Raw genomic sequence first — 20,577 nt, 5'->3', positions numbered from 1 at the left:
GAATGGTACCCAGACTCCAGTTTAGATTTGAGGAACCCTTGTCACTTGTTCTTGACCTCACAGTCCACTCATCCTCCTGCAAACAACACAGCTGGACTGCTGTCCTGGGTAAATATACATACAGATGACTTTTCCAAAGCAGTGCATCTTTCCCCAGTGAAATACACAACCTCTTCTTACCTATGGAATTGTGATTGAAGACACCTGTGAGCCAGACCTGTGTGAGACTGCAGAGGAGCAAAGCTTTCCCATTTGGGCACACTACTCTTGGTTTCTTTGCTTAGGCCTTTGGGGAGCACAGAACACATCCAGGTAGAAAACTTTGGACAAGACAGGATCCTTTGGGTTCATTGTCCCCCAAACATGTGAACAGTTGGTCCTATTGTAATGCCAAGTAACAAAGAGCAGCACAAATAGCACAAAAAAATCATGGCAAAAGAGGAAGAAGAGAGGGCAAGTGAGGAAAGAACGTGGTGAGACACTGGCACATCGAGTGAGATGCACTCCCAATCTCCTTCGGTTTATGTAATTTTTTTATTTTTTTTTTTTTAGATTATAAAATAATCACAATAAAATAAATACAATTAAAATGATGTCATCAAAATTTAAAGATATGATCAAAACACATTTATTAAAAACTACATCTAAATATCAGAACATATGTACATCTGCAGCTTTAAAGCCTAAAACATAAATCCTATTCTTGAAACACTCTTCGGTCAGTCAGCAGCCTCTTCCTGATCTTTGAGAAAAAACAGCTCTTCTGGAGGCAAGGACTTTTTTGGTAAGGGAACATCAGAAACATCCAGGGAAAACCTCTTGGTAAGACTGTAGCCAGTCAGGCCTGCAAAGGGGAGACACAAAGTTTAACAGAGACTGCAATGAAAATCTAAAGCATCTGAAGCTCCATATTTCATGGAACAGATTCCTTGGAAGCTTCTAAAGAGCTGCACAGGGAAACATGCTCCTCCCTGGCAGACACTTGAAGCAGGCCAGGGGAAAATCCTGCCCCACTTCCCCAGAGCTACCACAGGAACAGCCTGGCCACTGGGCTGCCCTGGGACAGCAGGGAGCCCAGAGCCCTGTGCTCTCCAGGAATGGCTCAGCTGCACATGCAGCCTCCTGCTCCTCTCCCTGCCCCACAGCTCAGCAGCCCTACAGCTCCAGGGGCACTGGCAGCAGCACAGCTCCTTGCAGGGGGCACATGCAGGGCACAAGTGTTCCCTGCCAGTGAGCGCAGCCTCTCTGGGCTGCCACAAGACCCTTCCTCCCACCAGAGAGTAGCCCAGCTCCCCGCTTACCTCTGTGTGAGGCTGATCCATGCTTGATCTTCACCTAATCCTCAGTCTGGAGTTGCTTCAGGCCCCCCATGCCATGACTAGGAAGGGCGATGGAGAGAGTGGGGCAGATGCACACCCTTCCTTAGTCTTTGGTCATTTTTGGCACAGCTAAAACTCCCATCCGGAGGTGTCCAACTCAGAACTTGGTCAGCTTTCTGGAGAACATGAAACCTTCACCAGCCCAAAAGGCTGGAGAGGTTTTCCTGCACGTGTGGAGGCTTGCTCTCAGCACACTTGATCAGCTGGGTGCCCATCACCTCGCAGAGGGCACAGGCAAGCTTGGTGACCACAGCGCAGACGTTGGCGCTTCGGACAGGCAGCGCCTTGTTCTCCAGGCAGGACCAGAGCACGGGCAGGGCGTAGCGCTGGACCACTTCAGGGCTCCTGGCATAAACCCACTCCACAAGATCTGCCGGGACAGAGACACAGCTCCTTACTCATCAACCTCAATGCAAACAAGGATCTACCTCTGGTTTTGCTTCTTGGAAGCCTCTCTGGCCAAGATCAGTGAAATAGCACACAGAGCCCCATGAGCCAGAAATGGGCAAAGCAGCTGATCATCCTTGAAACAGAGCCACCAACCCCTCAGGACTAATTTCTCCAAACAGAGCCTTGTACCTGTGGCAGACTTGGTACCTTTACTAAATTATTTCACAATTTGTTTCTGCATGAACAATGAATAAAATGTCAAATTGCCTTTTATTTCCATTAAGAAATTGTCTAAACCCACACGGAAGATTTGGAAATGCATCCTACAAAGGCAGTTGAGAAATTTCTAATAAAAGGGATGATTCCATTTTTGTAACTTTGATGTCAGGGGCCAAAAGTCTCATCTGACTCTTCCCCTTGCTCCATGGCCCACAGCAAAGGGCAGTATTAGAACACACTTCAAAACTCCAGCCCACCAGAGATGGGTGCTGCTTGATAGCTGGATGAGAAACAGCAGTGACGAGCTGGTGTCTTTGGCAGAGTGCTTTTGTGGCTTCCAACAAAGAACTCCTTCAAACCTCCGTGTGTCTTAGAGAATTACCCAGGCCCCATTGCCCTGACATTTGAGCATCTCCACATTTTAATGGCATTTCCCTTCCCAATGTTAATGGCATTTTTTCTTACAATGTCCACTGAAATAGGGGCATAGAGAGAGAAAAAGGCTACACAGGGGACTGAAATTTAGCCAGAACACAAGTGTTTTCTCACATTGTCTCTGGAATCTGCTCTCTGCTCACTTTCTGAACTGAACTGTATCAAACACAGACAAAAATTTACTACCAACAAGCTCCTTGCATGGCAGATTTGGCTGAGAGATCAACACCTGAAATGCTCAGGAGACCAGTCTTATTTTCTGATCAGGCAAAATGTTATGTAGTATCCATTTATTACTCTCTGGTGGAAGAGACTTCATTTTCTCTATGCTGTTAATCCATTAGCAGTCATCAACTTTGAAAGAGCTCCTGAAAGTACCCAAAACCAATTCTGCTAAGCAGGAAAAGGGTTCTGGTCCCCATTTTAAAATGGGACTTCATTTGAGTTTAAATGCAGTTAAAGACTTTGGTCACTACGGAACTTGAGAAGAGCCCCAGTGACAGCTCAGCCTCAGTGAGGGTTCTGCCCCCATCTCAGAGGCTGCACAGCTCTGCAGCAGCCAGGGAAAGCCTGCCAAATACACCTGCCTTGGCTATTGGGCAGGAGGGACAAGCTCAGCACCTCCTGATGTGGAGGAGCTACTCTGCTCTCTGTTCACAGGCATCCCCTGTAAATACTCCCTCAGAGACCTCTTGGCTTAGAAGGGGAGGCCATACCTGTGATACGCTCCGTGACCTCCAGCAGAGCTTGGCCACTCAGTTGGCTCCATTGGTGGCTGAGCTCTTTCATCATTGATACTTCATCTACAAGTGAAACACACATCTCTGCTCACTCTTCTGAGGACATAGGAGAAAGGAGAGTGGGGAGGAAAAGGGCAGGGGCAACCCCATTTTATACAATAAAGTCGATTTCGGCTGATTTTTGAATCCTTTTTTTCTTTCCTTCCAGCCTACTTGGCAGGGTTTAAAATTCCAAAAGAAAAGCTCTCCTTTCACATTTGTAAATCCAAAGCTGTCTGCTGTCCCAGGAGCGATGTTAAAACATTTCACATCAGGGACCTCAAGAGTTCAGTCACATGGAAGCAGTGAAAAGGTTTTGCATCCCAGAGCAAAAAGGGAAGAAGCCCATACTTGGGACACAGAAAGGCACTGACTCAGGCAGTTTGTGAGTTCACAGAGCAGCTGAGGTGGAGAAAGTGGAAACTGCCCCCTGAAGACCTGCCTCTTCAACACTCCATTTTTCAGGCATATTCCCCCAGTGCCTTGTGGAGCCTTCCAGGTGGCTGCTCTGCAGAAGCTCTGATGGGCCAGTGTCCCTTCATGCCAACAGCAAAGCTGTTCATTTGGGAAGTCAGACGGGGCCCAAGCAAACTCCAAAACCCCTTTGCCTCTGAATTGTAGCAAAGCTGTAGTCCAGGACTTGCTCTTCAGACCAGCAGCACAGAGCCCAGGGCTCCTGGGACTGTTGGGAAATGCTGCTGCACATTCCAGCCTGTTGGGGATGGTGCATAAGGACTGCACCTCCACAGCTTCTGGTGGGTGTCAGCTGGAGCGTTCCACAGACAGCAACAGTTCCCAAGGCACTCAGCGCTCTCTTGTGTGGGAGAGACAGAGACACAGCTGAGGAGAGTCCATGCCAGGGCTCAGCCTTACCCAAATGAGCAACAGATTTGTCCAGTGCATTCACAGCTGCAGCACGAACCCCGGGATCCTTTGAGTTCAGGTTCTTTGTTATCCCTTCCACCAAACGGACCATCACCGGGTTCAGGGCATCTTCCAGGAGTCCAGTGATTTCTGCCAGCACCTCCAGCGCCTTCTGCTTCACTTTCTTGTGGGTGTCATTTATTCTCAGGACAAAATAATCAAAAATCTGTGAAGAGAACAAACAACATGAAAGCTGGATTAAAATGTCCTTGTTTCAAGAGGGCATGCAGAAATGAGCACTCAGCAATATAAAAGATGAAAGGGATCTTTCCGTCAGGTCAGCCCTTGCCTGCACAGTTTCACCATTTTCCTGTGGGCCACTCACTGGAATAGTTGCGCAACCTGATGCTGCTTGAAAGATTTTCTCCCGTTTTTAAGAATTTTGGTTGGGGACAGAAAAGTTCCTATGGTATTTCTCTCCACCTAGAAATCATTAAATCAATTCCATTTATTAATTCAGAAGACTACCTTTGCTTTCAAAGTATGGAAGCCGATATTTACCATGCCCATTTTTCCATACAGTTGCCTCAAGTACTGAGGGCAGTTATGATTTTGCCAAAACTGTGGCGGGAGGAGATCTAACTTTTATTTTGTCTGTCTCAGAACCTGTGTCTGGAGATGGGCAGGCTCTGATCAACTCTTCCCGGATCCAGACCATTTCTCTAACTAACAGGTGGACTTCTGAAATGTAATGTGCTCTACAGCTCTCATTGGAGCAGGTTCAGTCCCTTGACAGCTACATCATCAGGTACCATTTTCTGGAAAAAGGGACAAAGCAGCCACTGGGAGGAGAAAGGATAGATCTGTCCTTAGCTGTTTTTCTCCTTTTCCAAAGAGATAAAAAGGCCCCTCAAGAAGGGTGAGCACTATTTTACCAAGAGGAACAGGGATGAGGATGGAAATGAGTAGCCAGAGTTGTGCCTGTGCAAGACAAGATGGAGTTTACAGAAGTATCCTTTTAAAAACATTTCATTTAAACCAACTCAGCCTGATACTTCTCTTCCCCATGCAAACCCATTTTCTGTCTAGAGAATAACTGCCATGCTTTCAATGGCTGGATTCCCTTCACTTCACCCAGCTGGGAGTAGGAGACAGCAGCAGTTACACCAGCAGAAAATTCTGCCATCATCTGATGAACAGCAGCAATAGGCACCTGCCAGACAAATACAGCTGGGCTGAAAGAACTTGTCCTGAAGCTTGGACCTGAATTAAATTTGTCTGGGTAAGAGGGACCAGCCTGTCCCAAACAGCCAGGATGTAGTGCCAAGACACACTGAATTAACTTTACTTCTACAGGCTTGGGAAAGGAGCTAAATGAAAGGAGCAATGAAGATACCCCACTTACTTGGACAATGTTACTGGAGATCAGCTGGGGGCTGGTTTTGCACAGATCTAGGAGGAGTGCCACTCCTTCCATCCGTGCCTGAAACCCCTTGGCTTCCAGGAGATGGTAAAGCTTCTGGAGTGATTCCCTTCCTTCCACAGCTGCAGGTGATGTGACCTGGGCTTTAGGATGGTGGAGGAGGCGTCCACCAGGGGCAGACTTCACCCTGGAAAACAAAACCAAATTAGGACCTTTGGCTGATAATACCTTCAGTTAATTGTGAGCCAAACATCTTGAGGAGCTTTCGTAATGATGTGATTTCAAGCTAGAAAATCATGAGGCTCTGAAGAACAACTTGGACCTCGTGACAATCATTATGGGAGACAATCTGCAAGTGACATTCTCATCACTGCTCACTCAGGAAAACCAAGGATGAGATGCATCTGATCTATCTTCAGATGCCTTCCAAGGCATGCTTTGTGGGGAAAGAGAGACACTACTTCCAAGTTTAAACGCCTGCTCATATGGGACATGTGTGTCTTATAATAAGGAAACTCATCATTCTGGAGAAGTGTCTCTACACCAGGCATGACAATCTGGAAAAGCAGCTCAGATGCATCTGAACAGATGAACAGGGGCATAGCTGAAGGATCCAGAAAATCAGGAACAGAGATAGAAACAGAAGCCAGACATGCCAGAACTACACTCACATTTCATTTGCTTCCCTAGAGACTAGATGCACAGCTTAACAAACCCTCCGGGAATAATCCTCTTGGATCAACCTATCTCTTCCATGAGCACAGGAAGATGCTAGCCATGCTACTGAGGCATGTGGTCACTTTCCTGCCACTGCTGACCATGACAGAGCTAAATAAATTCCCTCTGTTATCAGAGGAGAACAGGTACAAGTAGCTCTGCCACTGGCATGAAGAGACAGCAAGGACCAAATTCCTCTCTTAAATGCTGATTGCAGCACAGGGGGAAATAAACCAAACATGCTGTCCAACAAGCAAACTCTATGAAGGACAGGAATAGCAAGACAAAAAGTCCACGTTGAGACACCTGTTGACCAAAGCTGCTCAGGAATTGCCTTGCTACTTACTATTCAAACTTTATACTGTTTCAGGATAAGAAAACCATGAATCAGCCAGGCCAAACCACATGGATGGGAACTGCTTGTTTGGGGAATGGCATCTTGCTTCTAGACTGGGACTTCTCATTAAAACACCCATCTAAAAAGGACTCCACTTGGATGAAAAAAAACCCTGGTTGGATTGACTTGTCTCAAGTCAGGCAGCAGAGACTTAGCCCTCTCCTAGCCTCCACAACACTGCCACTACCACTGCACTGGATCGTCTGAGCTGCAACCAATGGGTGTCTCTTTGTCACCCAATTTTTGTGGAAAGCCCTGCAGAGAAGTTGTGTTCAACACAATGCAGAAGTTTACATTTTTTAATCCTAGAGCATTTGTAGGGAAAGGAAACAATCTCTGGCACTGGTCATCTCCAGCAGAAAGATTTGCCTGAGGAAGAGGCATGTAAAGCTTGTCATGTGCTTGGTCACATCTGACAAAAGTGCTCAGTACCATTTGCTAGAAGGCAATGTGGCCGGGGGCTTCTTTGAGCCATCGTTCCTCTCCTTCACCGGCTCCTTGACAGATGGGTGTTCACCCTTCTGGTTTTCCATCCCCTACAAAGACATAGAGAAACCTCATGAATCTTTAGAAAATAAAATAGGAAATTCCCTCTTTAAAACACAAGTTAGAACCAGGATCACTGCTACCAAGGCTTAGGGAAACATTTCCTAATTTAAAACAAGAAAAAGACCAGAGATTCAGTGATGCCAACTCTGTGTTTTCAGTAGCCCAAGGCAGATTATGGGTGCGACCACACTGAGCAGCAGTCTAAATTCCCAAATTCATTAGTCTTGAGCATAAATGGGAATAATGCAAACTGACAGGCACTGAGTGGTCTTAAAGGAAGCAGCAGAACAAATTGGACTCTTTGGAGGCTGGCCCATTATGCTGGAAGTTGATTTGGTTCAACGCTTACTCTCCCTGCTCCTGCACCAAGGCACACTCCCTTCTGTAGTGTAGATAAAAAGAATAAAATCCCCCCCAAACAAACACATGATTTCCCATTGGATGGTGCTGAATTCACTAAGCTTCTTCCAGCTCCACAGGGCTTTACAGCAGGGCAGTATTCCCAAAAGACAGACAGCAATCGTAGTAACTAGGATTGACTTGGACATCTTTTCTATGTTTGGAAATTTCCTTGGTACTGCTACTTCCAGTCTCTTTTGGAAAGACTCTGTTATATTCAGAAGCACCATTCCCACTTAATTGCTTTACTCCGGGCAGAATAGGGAGAGTGTGGCTGGGGCATAAACTGAGTGTAAACCCATTTTCTCCTCTTTCCCTTTCTTCTTTGTGACCAATATTCAAAGTATTCAAAACCCCACTCTTTCCCTAATAATTGCAGTTCCTCTGTGGTCTGCAGATGAAGAGGCTGAGGATTAACAGCTCATTCCCAGAAGCAAAGTGATTCAGCAGAAGAGGAATGAGATAAAGACACATTGGGTATGTTTGATCTCATTTTAGCAGGCACAATACTTGCACAAAGGATATATTCCTCCTGCCAAGCACTTACTTTCTTCTTAATTCTTGTCAGGATATCTTCCAGGTCATGTGGGGAAAGAGATTGTTCCAAAATCTTTTTAAATTTTTGATTATTCAGTAACATCTTCACCATCTCCTGTCCATAATGCCTAAGGAAGGAAAGAAGGAAAGAATAGAAAAGTGAACCAAGGAGGAGTGTTAACAGAAGAGGCTGATGCCTTAAACTCATCAGGTGCAATGCTTGCATGAGAAGGCACTACCTACTCAGCAAAGAGGGAGATTTACCTCACTTGACACTGCCCAGTGCTGCAGCTGAACACAAGAGGTAAGAGGAGAACGTGGGGCAAGAGAAAAATACCATTTCTCTCTGAAACTGGGGGTGTGCTTCTGTGGGATCAAAGGATCCCAGGGAACAAGCGAAACAAATCTGCTTTGTTGTCAGAGCCTATTAGCAGTGTCCTACTGCCATTGCACAGTAATTTACCTTTCTCACCTCATCCTTGCTTTTGTTTATTCTATACTATATGTATGCACAGGGACAGCTAGTTGCTCTGGTGTTCTTGGCAGCTATTAATGGGAATTTCATCATCAAAGTAAGGGGATTTTAGTGGTTTGGGGTGATTTTGCCACTAGGAAACCACAGTTTTCTTCAAGAAGAAATTTGGAGGTCACTGAGCCACAGAAAACAGCATTCTAGAAATCTGCAGAAGAGGTTTAGAAAGACTGAATATGTTGCCAAATACCTCTGAACTATTTCTAGGGAAGTCTTAAGTTAATGTGAACTAGATGTTGGGGATCCTTCAGTGACGAACATTAGCCAACATTTGGCTTTCTATTGCGCAACCTAAACTGTTGGACTGGCTAATCTGAGCACTCTTTTGATCTCAGTAAAGAATCCTTCAAGTCACAGCAAGGTGGCAATGCTCCTTCTTGCTGGCCAACCTCAGGTTACCCAGTACAGTCATTTCCCCAGGCAGCCCAGAGCAGTGGTCACAGCACCAAGCCTGACAGAGCTCAAGAAGCGTTTGGACAATGCTCTCAGGCACATGGAGTGACTCTTGGGCTGTCCTGCACACGGCCAGGAGCTGCACTTGATGACCTGCATGGGTCCCTTCCAACTCAGCATATTCCATGATCTGATGACCCTTATCCACACAGAGAGGTCCCTTATTATTTCCTTGAGTTTCCATTCTTTTGTGGTTTTGCCTTTATAGCCAAACACAAAACGGTTCTCCTGGTTTTGGAGGTGACATGAAGATCATTACCTGGTGTCCTTGTGACAGTCCTGAGCCAGTGTCCCTGCCACCTGTGCCAGCCTCTCAGCCCTGGGGGTGCCCGCGAGCTTGGTGACTCCCATTTTCTCCACCAAGGACAGGAGGAGTTCGGCCGCACACTTCCGCGCCTGGGTGTAGCGGCTCCTGGGAAGGAGAGAGCAAACCCTGGGGCACAGGGACAAGGAGCAGCAGCAGCACAGGCCTTGGCCAGAGCGTGCTCCCTGGCCTTGCTGGGGGAAGGAGCCTGGGTTCTCCCTGCAGCTTCAGACACCTGCAGAAGGTTCTGTCCTCAGATAAACACTAAGTTAGCATTGTACAGAAGGACTGCCTGCATGGAAGAGGGAAGAATTCAGTCTCCCTGCACTATCTGTTACTCCATTTCTTTCCCAAAATTTCATTGGAGAAAAATTAAAGTAATAGATCACATATGAATTATTTAGAAATCAGGGACAATTAATGCTGACCCATTAGAGGATACCCAGTACACAGAGCTGCAGCGCCATGAGGCTCTTTCCACCCATTCATCCCCAAATCTGCAGACCTCTGGGAAAAAACAAATGCAGGGAAAACATGCTGTGGGGCATGAAGTTGCAGAATATCCAGCAATGCAGCCTGTTTCTTCTGTGAGCCTTGGCAAGGGATACATCTGAGTGTTTTACCCTATTGCAAAGCTGAGGAAAGGGTGCCAGTCAGTTTAGCCAGGTTGTCCTGTTCTAGAGACTATCTCTTGGGGACTTTCAGGCCCAGCACCAACACTTAGGGCAGCATTTGCTTCAGCTTCCCATGGCACTCGACCTGTGAAGGTGCCTGGAAAGTGATTCATCATCTCAAGGCTAACATGAAACATCAGGTTGAATAGAACATAGAGCTCTAAGGCCAGGACACTCAAACAAGATTCCCTTTGGCAGGAGCTGCACCTGCTGTGCAGGCTGTGCCATACCCAGCACACTCTCCCCCATGTGCTCCACACCCCAGCAAGGACCCTCCTTATTTCTCAGGTTAATGGCATCATGAAGATATGTGGTTTTCCCCAGGGCCTCTGTGCTTAGCGCTGCAAAATATGCAACAGCACTCACAGCTGCAATTGCAATTGTCCCTCTTCCCACAAAAGCACAAGGCTCTATCCTTAGCCCTTGCAGGCACGTCCACTTCCCCTCCATTCACCACATCAAGGAAACTCTGACAGAGAACTCCAGGAAGCAGCAGGAAGCTGCATCAGAGGAGCTTTAGTTTGGATATCAGGAAAATGTTTTTCACCCAGAGGGTGCTTGGGCCCTGCAACAGGTTCCCCAGGGCAGTGGTCACAGCACCAAGCCTGACAGAGTTGAAGAAGCATTTGGACAACCATCTCAGGTATACGGTGTGTGACCCTTGGGCTGTTCTGTGCAAAGCCAAGAGCTGGAATTGATGGTCCTGATGGGCCCCTTCCAACTCCCCATATTCTACAGTTCTGTGATTCTGTGACCTAATGGGCTGCAGGAGGGCAGAAACAGGTGACAAGAGGAAAGCAATGAGGTTGATCAGAGAATTAAGTCACTGAATCCCCAGAAGATACAGGATACAGAACCCTTCCCTCCCAGCATTCCCATTCTCTCTCTCATCCCTTCCCTCACCCACACACTGGAAGGTGAAGAACATCACTAAAAGAAGAAGAAGAACTTACTTGACTCCCTTGTCCATGAGAACAGTCATTGCTCGTGCAGGAGTCATGTTCTCTACCATCATCCCCAGGCTCTGACAGGCTGCCTTCTGAATAAACTCTGGGGAGTTCTGCACCATGTGGAAAAGGACCACAGCAACCTCATCCGCCTCAGAGTCCATGTCCTTCTTCAAGATGGCAAAGAGCTCTCCCAGAGTGACAACTGCAGAACAGGACACCTTGGACCGGAGGTTGGTCACCTGGGGAAGTCATGAGGGGAAACATAAGAATCACCTTGAAAAGAAAACCAGTTTCCTTAGACAAAACTCCCAGGAAATCACAGCATGTCCTGCTGTGTATAGAGGAACATAAAAGCACAGAAAGAGCAGAAGAGCCCAAGAAAGGCACTTACTCTGGCATCAATTTCTGGCCTCACACCTGCTTACTGCAGGCATAAAGAAAATGTTTCACTGAAGTGTTCTACTTAACCCTTCTATAATGTCAATTGCTTTGATTTTAGGCCCTTTGATTTGAAAAACAAAGAAGCAAAATAAAGTAAGGGATGCTTTCAAACCATAAAGGCACAAGTCATAAAAATAAAACAGTCAAGTGCTCCTGTTCAAAAAAGCAACTCCTGTACCTTAAGCACTCAGACAGGAAACAGAAAACACAGGCTCAGATCTACAGCCTCATTTGCAGTGTTCAATTACAGCTTGGGCAGAGACTGGGACTCTGCCATATAATGTCATTAGTGTCTCAGTTTCTGCCTTGTATTATAATGGCACCACACTCAAAGACAAGTGCCAGACACCTGACCTGCCAGTAAATACAGCTGCATGTACACACAGATCCTACAGATAGCTGACAGACATTAGAAATAGAAGGTCTAAAACCAGAAATGAAGGCAGTGCCTGAGCACACATGGAGATGAACAAGCACATATCTACTCCACAAGCCATGTATGAAGTATGGGGGACAATTCAGAGCAATGTTCTCACCTCGCTGGTAACTGCCAAGCAAATCTCATGAAGTCTGGAAAGCAGGACTTCTGGATGGGACTCAGCCAGGCGTGGGATGTTGAAGAGTCCCTTCTCCTTCAGTTCCCTGAAAGGCAAGTACCAAAAGGATTGATTTTTCTCTCTACCCAAGAACTAGGCAGCACCCTCTGAAATGACCAGGCAGGCAGCTCAGTCAAACCATGGGAGGTGCTTTTCAAGGAGTATTTAATCAAATCACGGAACACATTGCCACAGGATGCTGTGGCTGTCAAAAGCATACACAAATCCATGAGGCAAAGAGAGGGCTTTCAGAGTCTTCATTTGTGTCCTTTCTGAAAATCTCTGGCACATGAAGTGCCTCTGTCACTGCTAGAAGCTGTGAGGCTGGGTCATGCTGCTGTTTCTTGTCACCTCCCTTTACCTGTCCTTGAGACACAGTCCCATTGGGCTGTTACTGGGGCATTTTCCTTCTTTGTCAGCCCCAGCAGGCAGTTCAGCACTGAGAGTCTGCCCTGCCACGCTGGAGCTGAGTTTCCACTCTACAGTCCAGGTTTGTGTGTCACCCACTCCACTCCACCTCACACATTCCCCAAAACCACAGCAGGATGTCCCAGAAGATTCTACCCCTGGGCAAGAACTGTTGAAACTCTGGCTCTTCCCAGAACACTCCTTCCTAAAACAACCCCCACAACAGCAACATGTTATCTAGAAGGTGCAAACAACTCCATCTCTCAGCACGTGCTTTGTGCAGGCCCTCAGGCTCAGGAAGGTGTGTGAGGCATCAGGGCTGCAGCACAGGGCTGGCGACTGATCCCACGGGCACCCCCGAGTGTCATCAGGACCCCCCACACCTGCAGAAGCTCTCTGCACCTCACAGGGCACCAAAGAGATATGGGGAAGAGAAAGCAGAAGAGACAGGGCAAAGCAAAGGAGATGCATTGTGGCCAATTGTTCACGCTTATCCCTGTGAGAATGAAGCATCCATCAGTGAGTGGATGCAAACCCAGACATCAAAAAGACAACCAATATCAGCAACATTTGTAGGGTTATCACCTCTGGGCCTCCTTCTGTCTCTGTAGAATTTTGGGACCCATTGTGAGTATTGACAAAACATCTCAGGCCTATATGAAGCAGTGAGAAGGAAAAGTTGAATTCCAAAAGTGCAAGATTACTCGAGGATTTTATTTCTTTTTCCTTCTCTTCTGCCACAAGCCCTTCAGGAGTAAAGGCAGGCTGAGGGACTTGAAAGCACAACTCAGTCCATTTCTCAGAAAGAGGAGCTCCCTGGAGCTGCTTCTGGGGCTCATATGCAGGAGTCCCTGCCATTGCTGTCAGCAGTGGGAGCAGAGAGGAATCTTACTCAGTCCCCCTGGGCCAGCGGCCCAAGGCACCCAAATCTCTACACTCAAAACTGCTGCCATCCTGCCTCTGCCTTCAGCCAGCAAATCATCTCATCCCACAGCTTTCTCTCTTCCCTCAGCATTTCCTTTGCAGCTCCATGGAGCAGCAGGCAAAGGGAGGAAACAGCACAGACCTGCTGCAGCTGCAGCACTGCTGCAGAGCAAGGCCAAGAAAAGGCTGCTCTCCCATCTTGATGCTCTCCCTGCTCTGCAGTGGTTTCCCCAGTGCCCTTTGGCCCTCTGGGCTCTCGGCGCTCCGAGGCACGAGCAAGACACGCTTCTGAGCGACCTTAACGCTAAGAGGGACACCGAGGGAACGGGGCCTTCCTTACCAGTCGTCGCTGCCCAGCATGGAGAGTGCCTCCTGCAAGGACTGCGGTGGGTCTGAAAAGGCTCTGTCCTTCTGCCCGTGCCCACGGAGCGGCTCCTCTCGTCGCTTGGCCCCAGTGGCCGTCTGCGAGGTCACTGTAAGGAGAGGGTCGGCCGTGGGCGCTGCAGCCCCGGGCAAGGCACCCCGCCATGGCGCGGCCTGCAGCCCCATCTCCCAGCCAGGGTTCCGTGTGGCACACCCTGCCCCTGGCTCAGAGACTTCCCTGCTGGCTGGCTCCTGGGGCTCCTTGCTTGCTCCCAGCCTCCCCCAGCTGGGCACAGCTCCAGGCTGCACCTGACAATTGCCCCCACAGCGCCAGCTCCCAAGTGCCACAGGTGCCACAGCCAGCGGCAGGTTCCTGAGGCCGCAGAGCTCCCGCTCCCTGCCAGACAGTGCCGACAGCAGGACTGGCTGGCCCAGGAGGGAACCCCTCAGGGGCCTCTCTTCTCTCAGCGCCCTGATTTCCCCCAGCCCTGAGGACAGGGGCACTCTGCAGCTCCCTGAGGAAAGACCTGCAGCTGCCTCGCAACAGCACCAAGCCAAGCCTGAACAAGCCAGCCCTGCTGGGCCCAGCTCAGTCCCCACAGAGCACCGACCAGGGACCAGCCATACCTGACCCTTCACACCTGACCTCTGTTTCCATTGACTTCAAATATTCTAGACTATCCACTTTTGGGGGAACTCAAAAGTAGATTTGCTGTTCATTCTCAGGACAGGCTATGGACCCAAGATCCCAGCTGTGCTGGCTGAGGCAAGAGGCAGTTTGTGCTCCTTGTGCAAGGACAAACCCCAGCAGGAAAAAGCTGCCATGGAGCAGGCTTACCTGAGGAGCTGCGTGGGAAGCTGCCATCCCCCTGGAGGGTGGGTGTACTGGGCAGTAAGGGCACGTTGTCCTGCTTCCTGAGGACCTTTTTCTTCATGGCACTACCAGGGTGTTTCTTCTGCACACTAGGAGCTGTGCCAGCGACAGGTGGTAGGCTAAAGGCTGCAGGGACAAAAGAGGAGCTTGTAAGTGGAGGCAGCTGGAGAGGCTGGCGATCGAAAGGGCCAGAAAACTTGCTGGAGCTGGGCAACATCTCTTTGTTATCCCAAAGAACTTTGAGTATAACAATGGCACGCTAACATGGGACAGTGATCACAGAATCAGAGAGTCCTAGAGAGTTTGGGTGGGAAGGCACCTCTAACCACCATCTAGTCCAACCCCTGTGAGCAGGGACACCTTCATCTAGATCAGGTTCCTCAGAGCCCCATGCAAACTGGCCTTGAACACCTTCAAGGATGGACCAGCAACAGCTTCTCTGGGCAAATCCTGCCAGCTTTTCACCCCCTTCATTTAAAAATAATTCTCCCAATATCTAATCTAAATCTACCCTCTTCTAGCTTAAAACCAAACTGCAGTGTTGCTTCCCCTAAGAAACAAGAAAAACCCAGTATTGCTTTGCTTTTGTTCTCCTGTTCCAGAGGCAGGCAGGGGAAGTTCCCAAAGAAAGTGCAGACAGCCTTGCGTGATGCCCTCGGGCTGAGTGCTGCCTCCTAAGGGCCCTGCTGCTGCCCTCAGGCAGAGCTCACAGCCCTGCAGGCAGAGCCCCTCAGCCGGGATTCAGTCGGGAACGCTGCTTGCTCCTGGGGCTACAACAGAAGCCCTGGCTGGGGCTTCAGCACAGCGCCACAGCACCAGCTCCTCAGCAGGGAGCAGCAGGAGAAGGATCTCTGGTGTTTTCATCAGAAGGAGATGAATTTTGTTTCTTCCAGGTTGCACCCCGGTAGAAAAGCATTCTTTTGGCCTCACCTTCCCTGGAGGCTGCTTTCCATGAGAGAGTCTGAAACCCCAGTGCTCTTTGTAGGACAAAGTTTTCTACTTTGAAGGACTTTAGAGGTGAAGGTGGGAAGCTAATCTTCTGTTACTGACTCAGTGAGGCCATGAGCAAGACACTTCAGGCCTCTGTATTTTTCTTTGGGAAACAGAATTAAATCCTAATGCAAGCTTCCACTCAGATGCAAGCAGAACAGCCCCCCCAGTCTGATTGCAACATTGTGCAAAGGGCAAGCAAGTGGTCAAAAAGGACCACCACAAGTGTAGCCACCACTTACTTGCTTCAGCTGCATCCCTGGGCTCAACTGCCTTAGGAGGAAGCTGCAAGCATGATTCATTTTGTCTCCTCTTCATTGCTTTTTCCAAAAGCTCCATTTTCTTCCACTCTAAGTTCTTTTGAGCCAGCTTGCCCAATGTAGCACGGACCTAGGTGCAATGGAAATACAGCACAGACTGTAAGCAGAGACACACAAACCAGACACAACATCTCATCAGGAGCACAGAGTCCACAGAGTGCCACAGGCATCAATGCAGCTCCATATACATCCCAATAGTTTCAGAGGAATGTCTCCAGTCCTCACCTCAGCAATTACACACAGTGAGGTGGATCACTGTAGTGCCACAACCTTCCACTGCTGCAACTGCAGCCTATGTCAGGAAGCCCTGCTTGAAGCATGAAAGCCATAGGAGTGCTCCAAGATAGAGGAAGAGCTCACATGGCCAGTGTGCAGGCAGTTCAGTTCCTACAGGCCATGGCAGGAGAATGAAAACAATGTGCAACACCCAGCAAGGAGGGCTAATGAGCTGTTGTTTAAGACTCATGGCCAGCAATTGCAGCTGTTTCTCACTTCCTGGCTTCTGAAGGACTCAGCTCTCAAGGACTTGGTCTCTGAGACCAGCAGACCAAAAGGAGGAGTCTTGTGAAAACAAGTTGCAGAAGCGTTGATGTTCATGAGCAGAAAACTTGAGAATGAGAGGGCTGTGAGATACAGCCACAAAGGTAACCAGGAAAAATCAAACTCTCCCATTTGATTTTGCAGCCTTGCTTACACTCAAACATTAGAATCTTTATTTTTCTGCTTCCAAGGATGCACTTCGCCCACGTTCACTAATGTGTAGCTTGCTCTGCCACTCAGAACTTCTCTAAAACAGCCTTTGCACATAAAAAAATGCTTCTGGCATGACATTAGCACCATCTCCAAACCAGTGACCTTGGCACCACTGGAAATGGCCAAGCAATTGCCCTGGAGTTGTCAAATATATTCCCAAGAGAATCCCCCACTCCCCAGGAGGGGAAGATTACGATTTTCAGTGACATTTTGGGCCAAGCACAAAACAGCCACTGGAAAGGAAGTCTGCTCATCCCTGTCCTTATCCCTTACCTTTCCAGAGGTGTCCCTCAGCTCTTTGTCCCTCTTAAGATCAGCACTTCTGGGATGATCTGTCTCCTTGGCCTGGCTCAGTGGGAGGCCTGGGAATGGAAGCAAAGGTTCTTCCTGTAAATCTCTGGCAGACTTCAAGCCCCCAAAAATGCCATGCTGGGCAACAGGGAAGACAGGTTCCAGATTGCAGAGCTCTCCTAAAACACAGAGATGTGGATTGAGAGCAGCAAGGTACAATGCCTAGACCCTCTCCCAAGGGATGGGCTACTGGCAGCAGACATGACATTGCTCTCTTGGCCAGCAGACTGAAACCTGCTGCATGACAAAGGCCTCAGCCCCTGCATGCTGGAGAGCCTCTGTGTCTGATAGAGAAGGGCAGAGATGGAGATTGCTCTTGACAGAGATTCTTATCTGCCCTTATTCATGCTGATTTTAGTAAACATATTTCCAGTTCCTGAAAGAAAGAACTCCCAGGTTCTAATAGCTGGATGCGTTTAGATCAACATTTTCTTCTCTTTGTTGGAATATTTTAGAGGACATTCAAAGAAAAGTCTAGGGTTGCAGGAGTGATACCCAAACGTAAATTGTGTTCTTGACACTAGATAATTCATTTTCCCCAAGGATTTTCATGCTAAACTGTATGAGTTTGGGCCACTTTCGGGCCAGCCTGACTAGAGGTTGATTTTCTTACTGCAAGTAGAACAATGGAGCTCATTCTGGAATACTCCCCAACAGGACTGTTAAAATTCTGAGAACCAATCATTCTATACAACAGCTTCACAGAGGATAAAATCATGAGGCAGCAAAGCAGAAAAAAAACAATGTTGCAAATCCGGATGATTTGTCCCTGTAGAATGGCCAGCTTAATAATAAAGGACAGTAAGGTCTGGGCTTTGAGGAAAGAGGGCAATGGTGGATGGAAGGCAAGGTCTTGGAAGGTAAGAGCATTTGGGAAGATGGCAGGGAAACTACAGATCCAAGGGTAACCTCCTTGTGACCATGGCAGTCAGTCAGGTCTGAAAAATGTAACAGAGGCTGCGATGAAAATCTAAAGCATCTGAAGCTCCATATTTCATGGGACAGACTTCCGGGAAGCTTCTAAAGAGCTGCACAGGGAAACATGCTCCTCCCTGGCCGACACTTGAAGCAGGCCAGGGGGAAATCCTGCCCCACTTCCCCAGAGCTTCCACAGGAACAGCCTGGCCTCTGGGCTGCCCTGGGGCAGCAGGGAGCCCAGAGCCCTGTGCTCTCCAGGAATGGCTCAGCTGCACATGCAGCCTCCTGCTCCTCTCCCTGCCCCACAGCTCAGCAGCCCTACAGCTCCAGGGGCACTGGCAGCAGCACAGCTCCTTGCAGGGGGCACATGCAGGGCACAAGTGTTCCCTGCCAGTGAGCGCAGCCTCTCTGGGCTGCCACAAGGCCCTTCCTCCCAACTGAGAGCAGCCCAGATCTCCCCTTACCTCTTTCTGAGGCTGATCCATGCTGCTGGGGCTCCTGGGCCAAGGCCCCCAGAGCCGGCCCCGAGCCCAGACCTCCATTCCCATGGCCGGGGTCCGGCACAGGCGTCTCCAAACCGAACAGGTCTGTGAGTTCCCTTGGGAACAGAGGCATCCCAGGTCCTGTCTTACACTGAGAGCTCTTTTCCCCCTTTCTCTGGGTTTTTGTGGGAGTATCAGAAGAAGCTGTCAACCAGGTACAAAAGAAGTGAGTTACTTGAACTCACGACTTTATAATCAGCCCTTCTAATGATTCAGGAATTCAAAGTGTATTTTAGATACTGGAAAGATTGCTTGGTTTTTTATTTTTCATGAAACTAGCATCATTTTAATTTCTCTGAACAATATAGAGCTGCAAAGCCAAGAGAGAGGAGCTCCACTTGATGTGCTGCTCACTGCCTCCCCACTACTACAGGATCACTTTCCTTCCAAACAGTTGGGAATTCACAGTGCTCTCTAGAATCTGACACTGGCAACGAAGTAATTGTTTTCAAAAGTAGTTTTCCAGACCTCTGTTTCTGTATTTCCCACTCAATTCTAGGTCGGGTTTTGCAGTTTTGGGGATTTTTTATATTACTCTTTACAACAAAAGAAGTTCTGGGACACAAACAATGGAAACACGCGTTAGATGCAAAAGCAGCTTTGCTTTCTCCATTAGATGTGCCCAGTATTCTCTGAGCCTGGATTTGTAAGGCACAAAGTGCTCATCCCAAAGCTCCACTTTTACTCTACTTGTTCCAGGGGTTTATTCTCTGCTTTCTTTTCAGCAGAGACCCCCAAAGCCAAACAAACACGACCTATCTCAAAACATTTCTGATCTTGGCTAATACAGACAATTCAAAATATCCTTAATGGAAATAGCTGATGGCTGGTCATTCTCAAATAATCCCCAACAGAGCTGTGAGACCTAGGAGAACTAATTCTTTACATGGCTTCACAGAGGATAAAATCATGTGTCAGCCAAGCACTATGAGAGGGATACCTGTCTCAAAGCTGGATTCTTTAACACTGCAGAATGCTCTGGTCAATAACAAAAGTAAGAAACGAAATGATAAATGACATAAATCATTTCTAGTCCAGAATTAATGCGAAAAAAAAAGGTGCATTACTTACTGAGTAATACTAATTCCTTAGCTGCATTAAGCATTCCACTTGCATACCAGCAATGAAGGAGTCATTCCAAAGGGGCCATATCCAGGATTTGGCAGAACTAACCCTAAGCCAAGGAACCAGGGGATCTGATCCCTTTCTCTGCATCAGCAGAATTCTTTCCTCAACTCTCATCTCTCCTATCATTACAAACCCAGAGATGCCAAAGGAACAACAACAGTGTCAATGAGGGTGTCCAACTTGAAAGCATTGCCTGTCCCAGATGCACCAGACACAGCAGTTTGTCTGGCACAATTCCACTTGTCAGGGATCAGGCAAGGCAGGGACATGCACAAGGCAGAAGGCATCTCCTGCCCCAGCCTCAGCCTGCACCACTGACCCAGGCAGAGACAGCTGGGGAAGAGATTTGTCATTGTGAGCCTGCCATAGGTGGCTTTGGACTTGTGCTATCAGAGGATGACAAACTCACACCCTGCCTAGGCTGCATCCATTTGGAAGTCTCCTTCCCTACATTGGAAAATGCCAAAGGACTTTCTGTCAGATGAGGTTTCCCTATTGCTGCCAGTGCCAAACCAGGCAATGTCCATGAATCTCCTTCACATCTCAGAGGGTTCAGATCAGAAACAGCCCAAAGGAAAGGTTTACTCCTTCAAAAGTGGGAGGACGGAGTGGGAACACTTCTCATTTCCTGCTAAATGCCTTCCTGTTCTATTCTCATTTTGACACTAGAAAGGCTACATGGAGATAAAAGGAATGTGCAGGATGGAGAGGAACGTTTCCTTTTCCTGCACTGCATTTCCAGGACCCCAAGGCACCACTCCAGCTCCTGCCCCTCAACAGTTCACATTGGAGGAATTTTCACTGCACCACTGGAACAACTCCCACTGACTGGGCTCTGGGAGAGTCCACTGAACCCGTCAAGGAATTGAAATGAATTTAAACCAATTTTTAAAAGAATGGGTTTCAACCAATCTCTCCAAATGTCACCTCAGAGTCAAGACTAGATATGTCATTTTAAGACAGACACG

The 20,577-nt window shown here is 48.2% G+C and overlaps 1 protein-coding gene across 1 annotated transcript; it reads right to left on the bottom strand.

Annotated features, from left to right (window-relative positions):
- Positions 1–1,409: 1,409 nt before the first annotated feature.
- On the bottom strand, positions 1,410–14,668 carry LOC132324369 (TOG array regulator of axonemal microtubules protein 2-like). The gene is made up of 11 exons (XM_059840416.1): positions 14,572–14,668; positions 13,711–13,843; positions 11,979–12,084; positions 11,005–11,240; positions 9,333–9,485; positions 8,099–8,216; positions 7,036–7,139; positions 5,472–5,676; positions 4,076–4,292; positions 3,140–3,226; positions 1,410–1,749 (listed from the first exon to the last, which is right to left on the bottom strand). Exons 1-11 carry the CDS (start codon positions 14,666–14,668, stop codon positions 1,514–1,516), a joined length of 1,692 nt encoding a protein of 563 aa, XP_059696399.1. The 3' UTR covers positions 1,410–1,513.
- Between the last annotated feature and the right edge of the window lie 5,909 nt (positions 14,669–20,577).

The sequence above is a fragment of the Haemorhous mexicanus genome, chromosome 3, assembly GCF_027477595.1.
Source record: "Haemorhous mexicanus isolate bHaeMex1 chromosome 3, bHaeMex1.pri, whole genome shotgun sequence".
Lineage (NCBI taxonomy): Eukaryota > Metazoa > Chordata > Aves > Passeriformes > Fringillidae > Haemorhous > Haemorhous mexicanus.
This window is presented reverse-complemented; position numbering and strand designations above follow the sequence as displayed.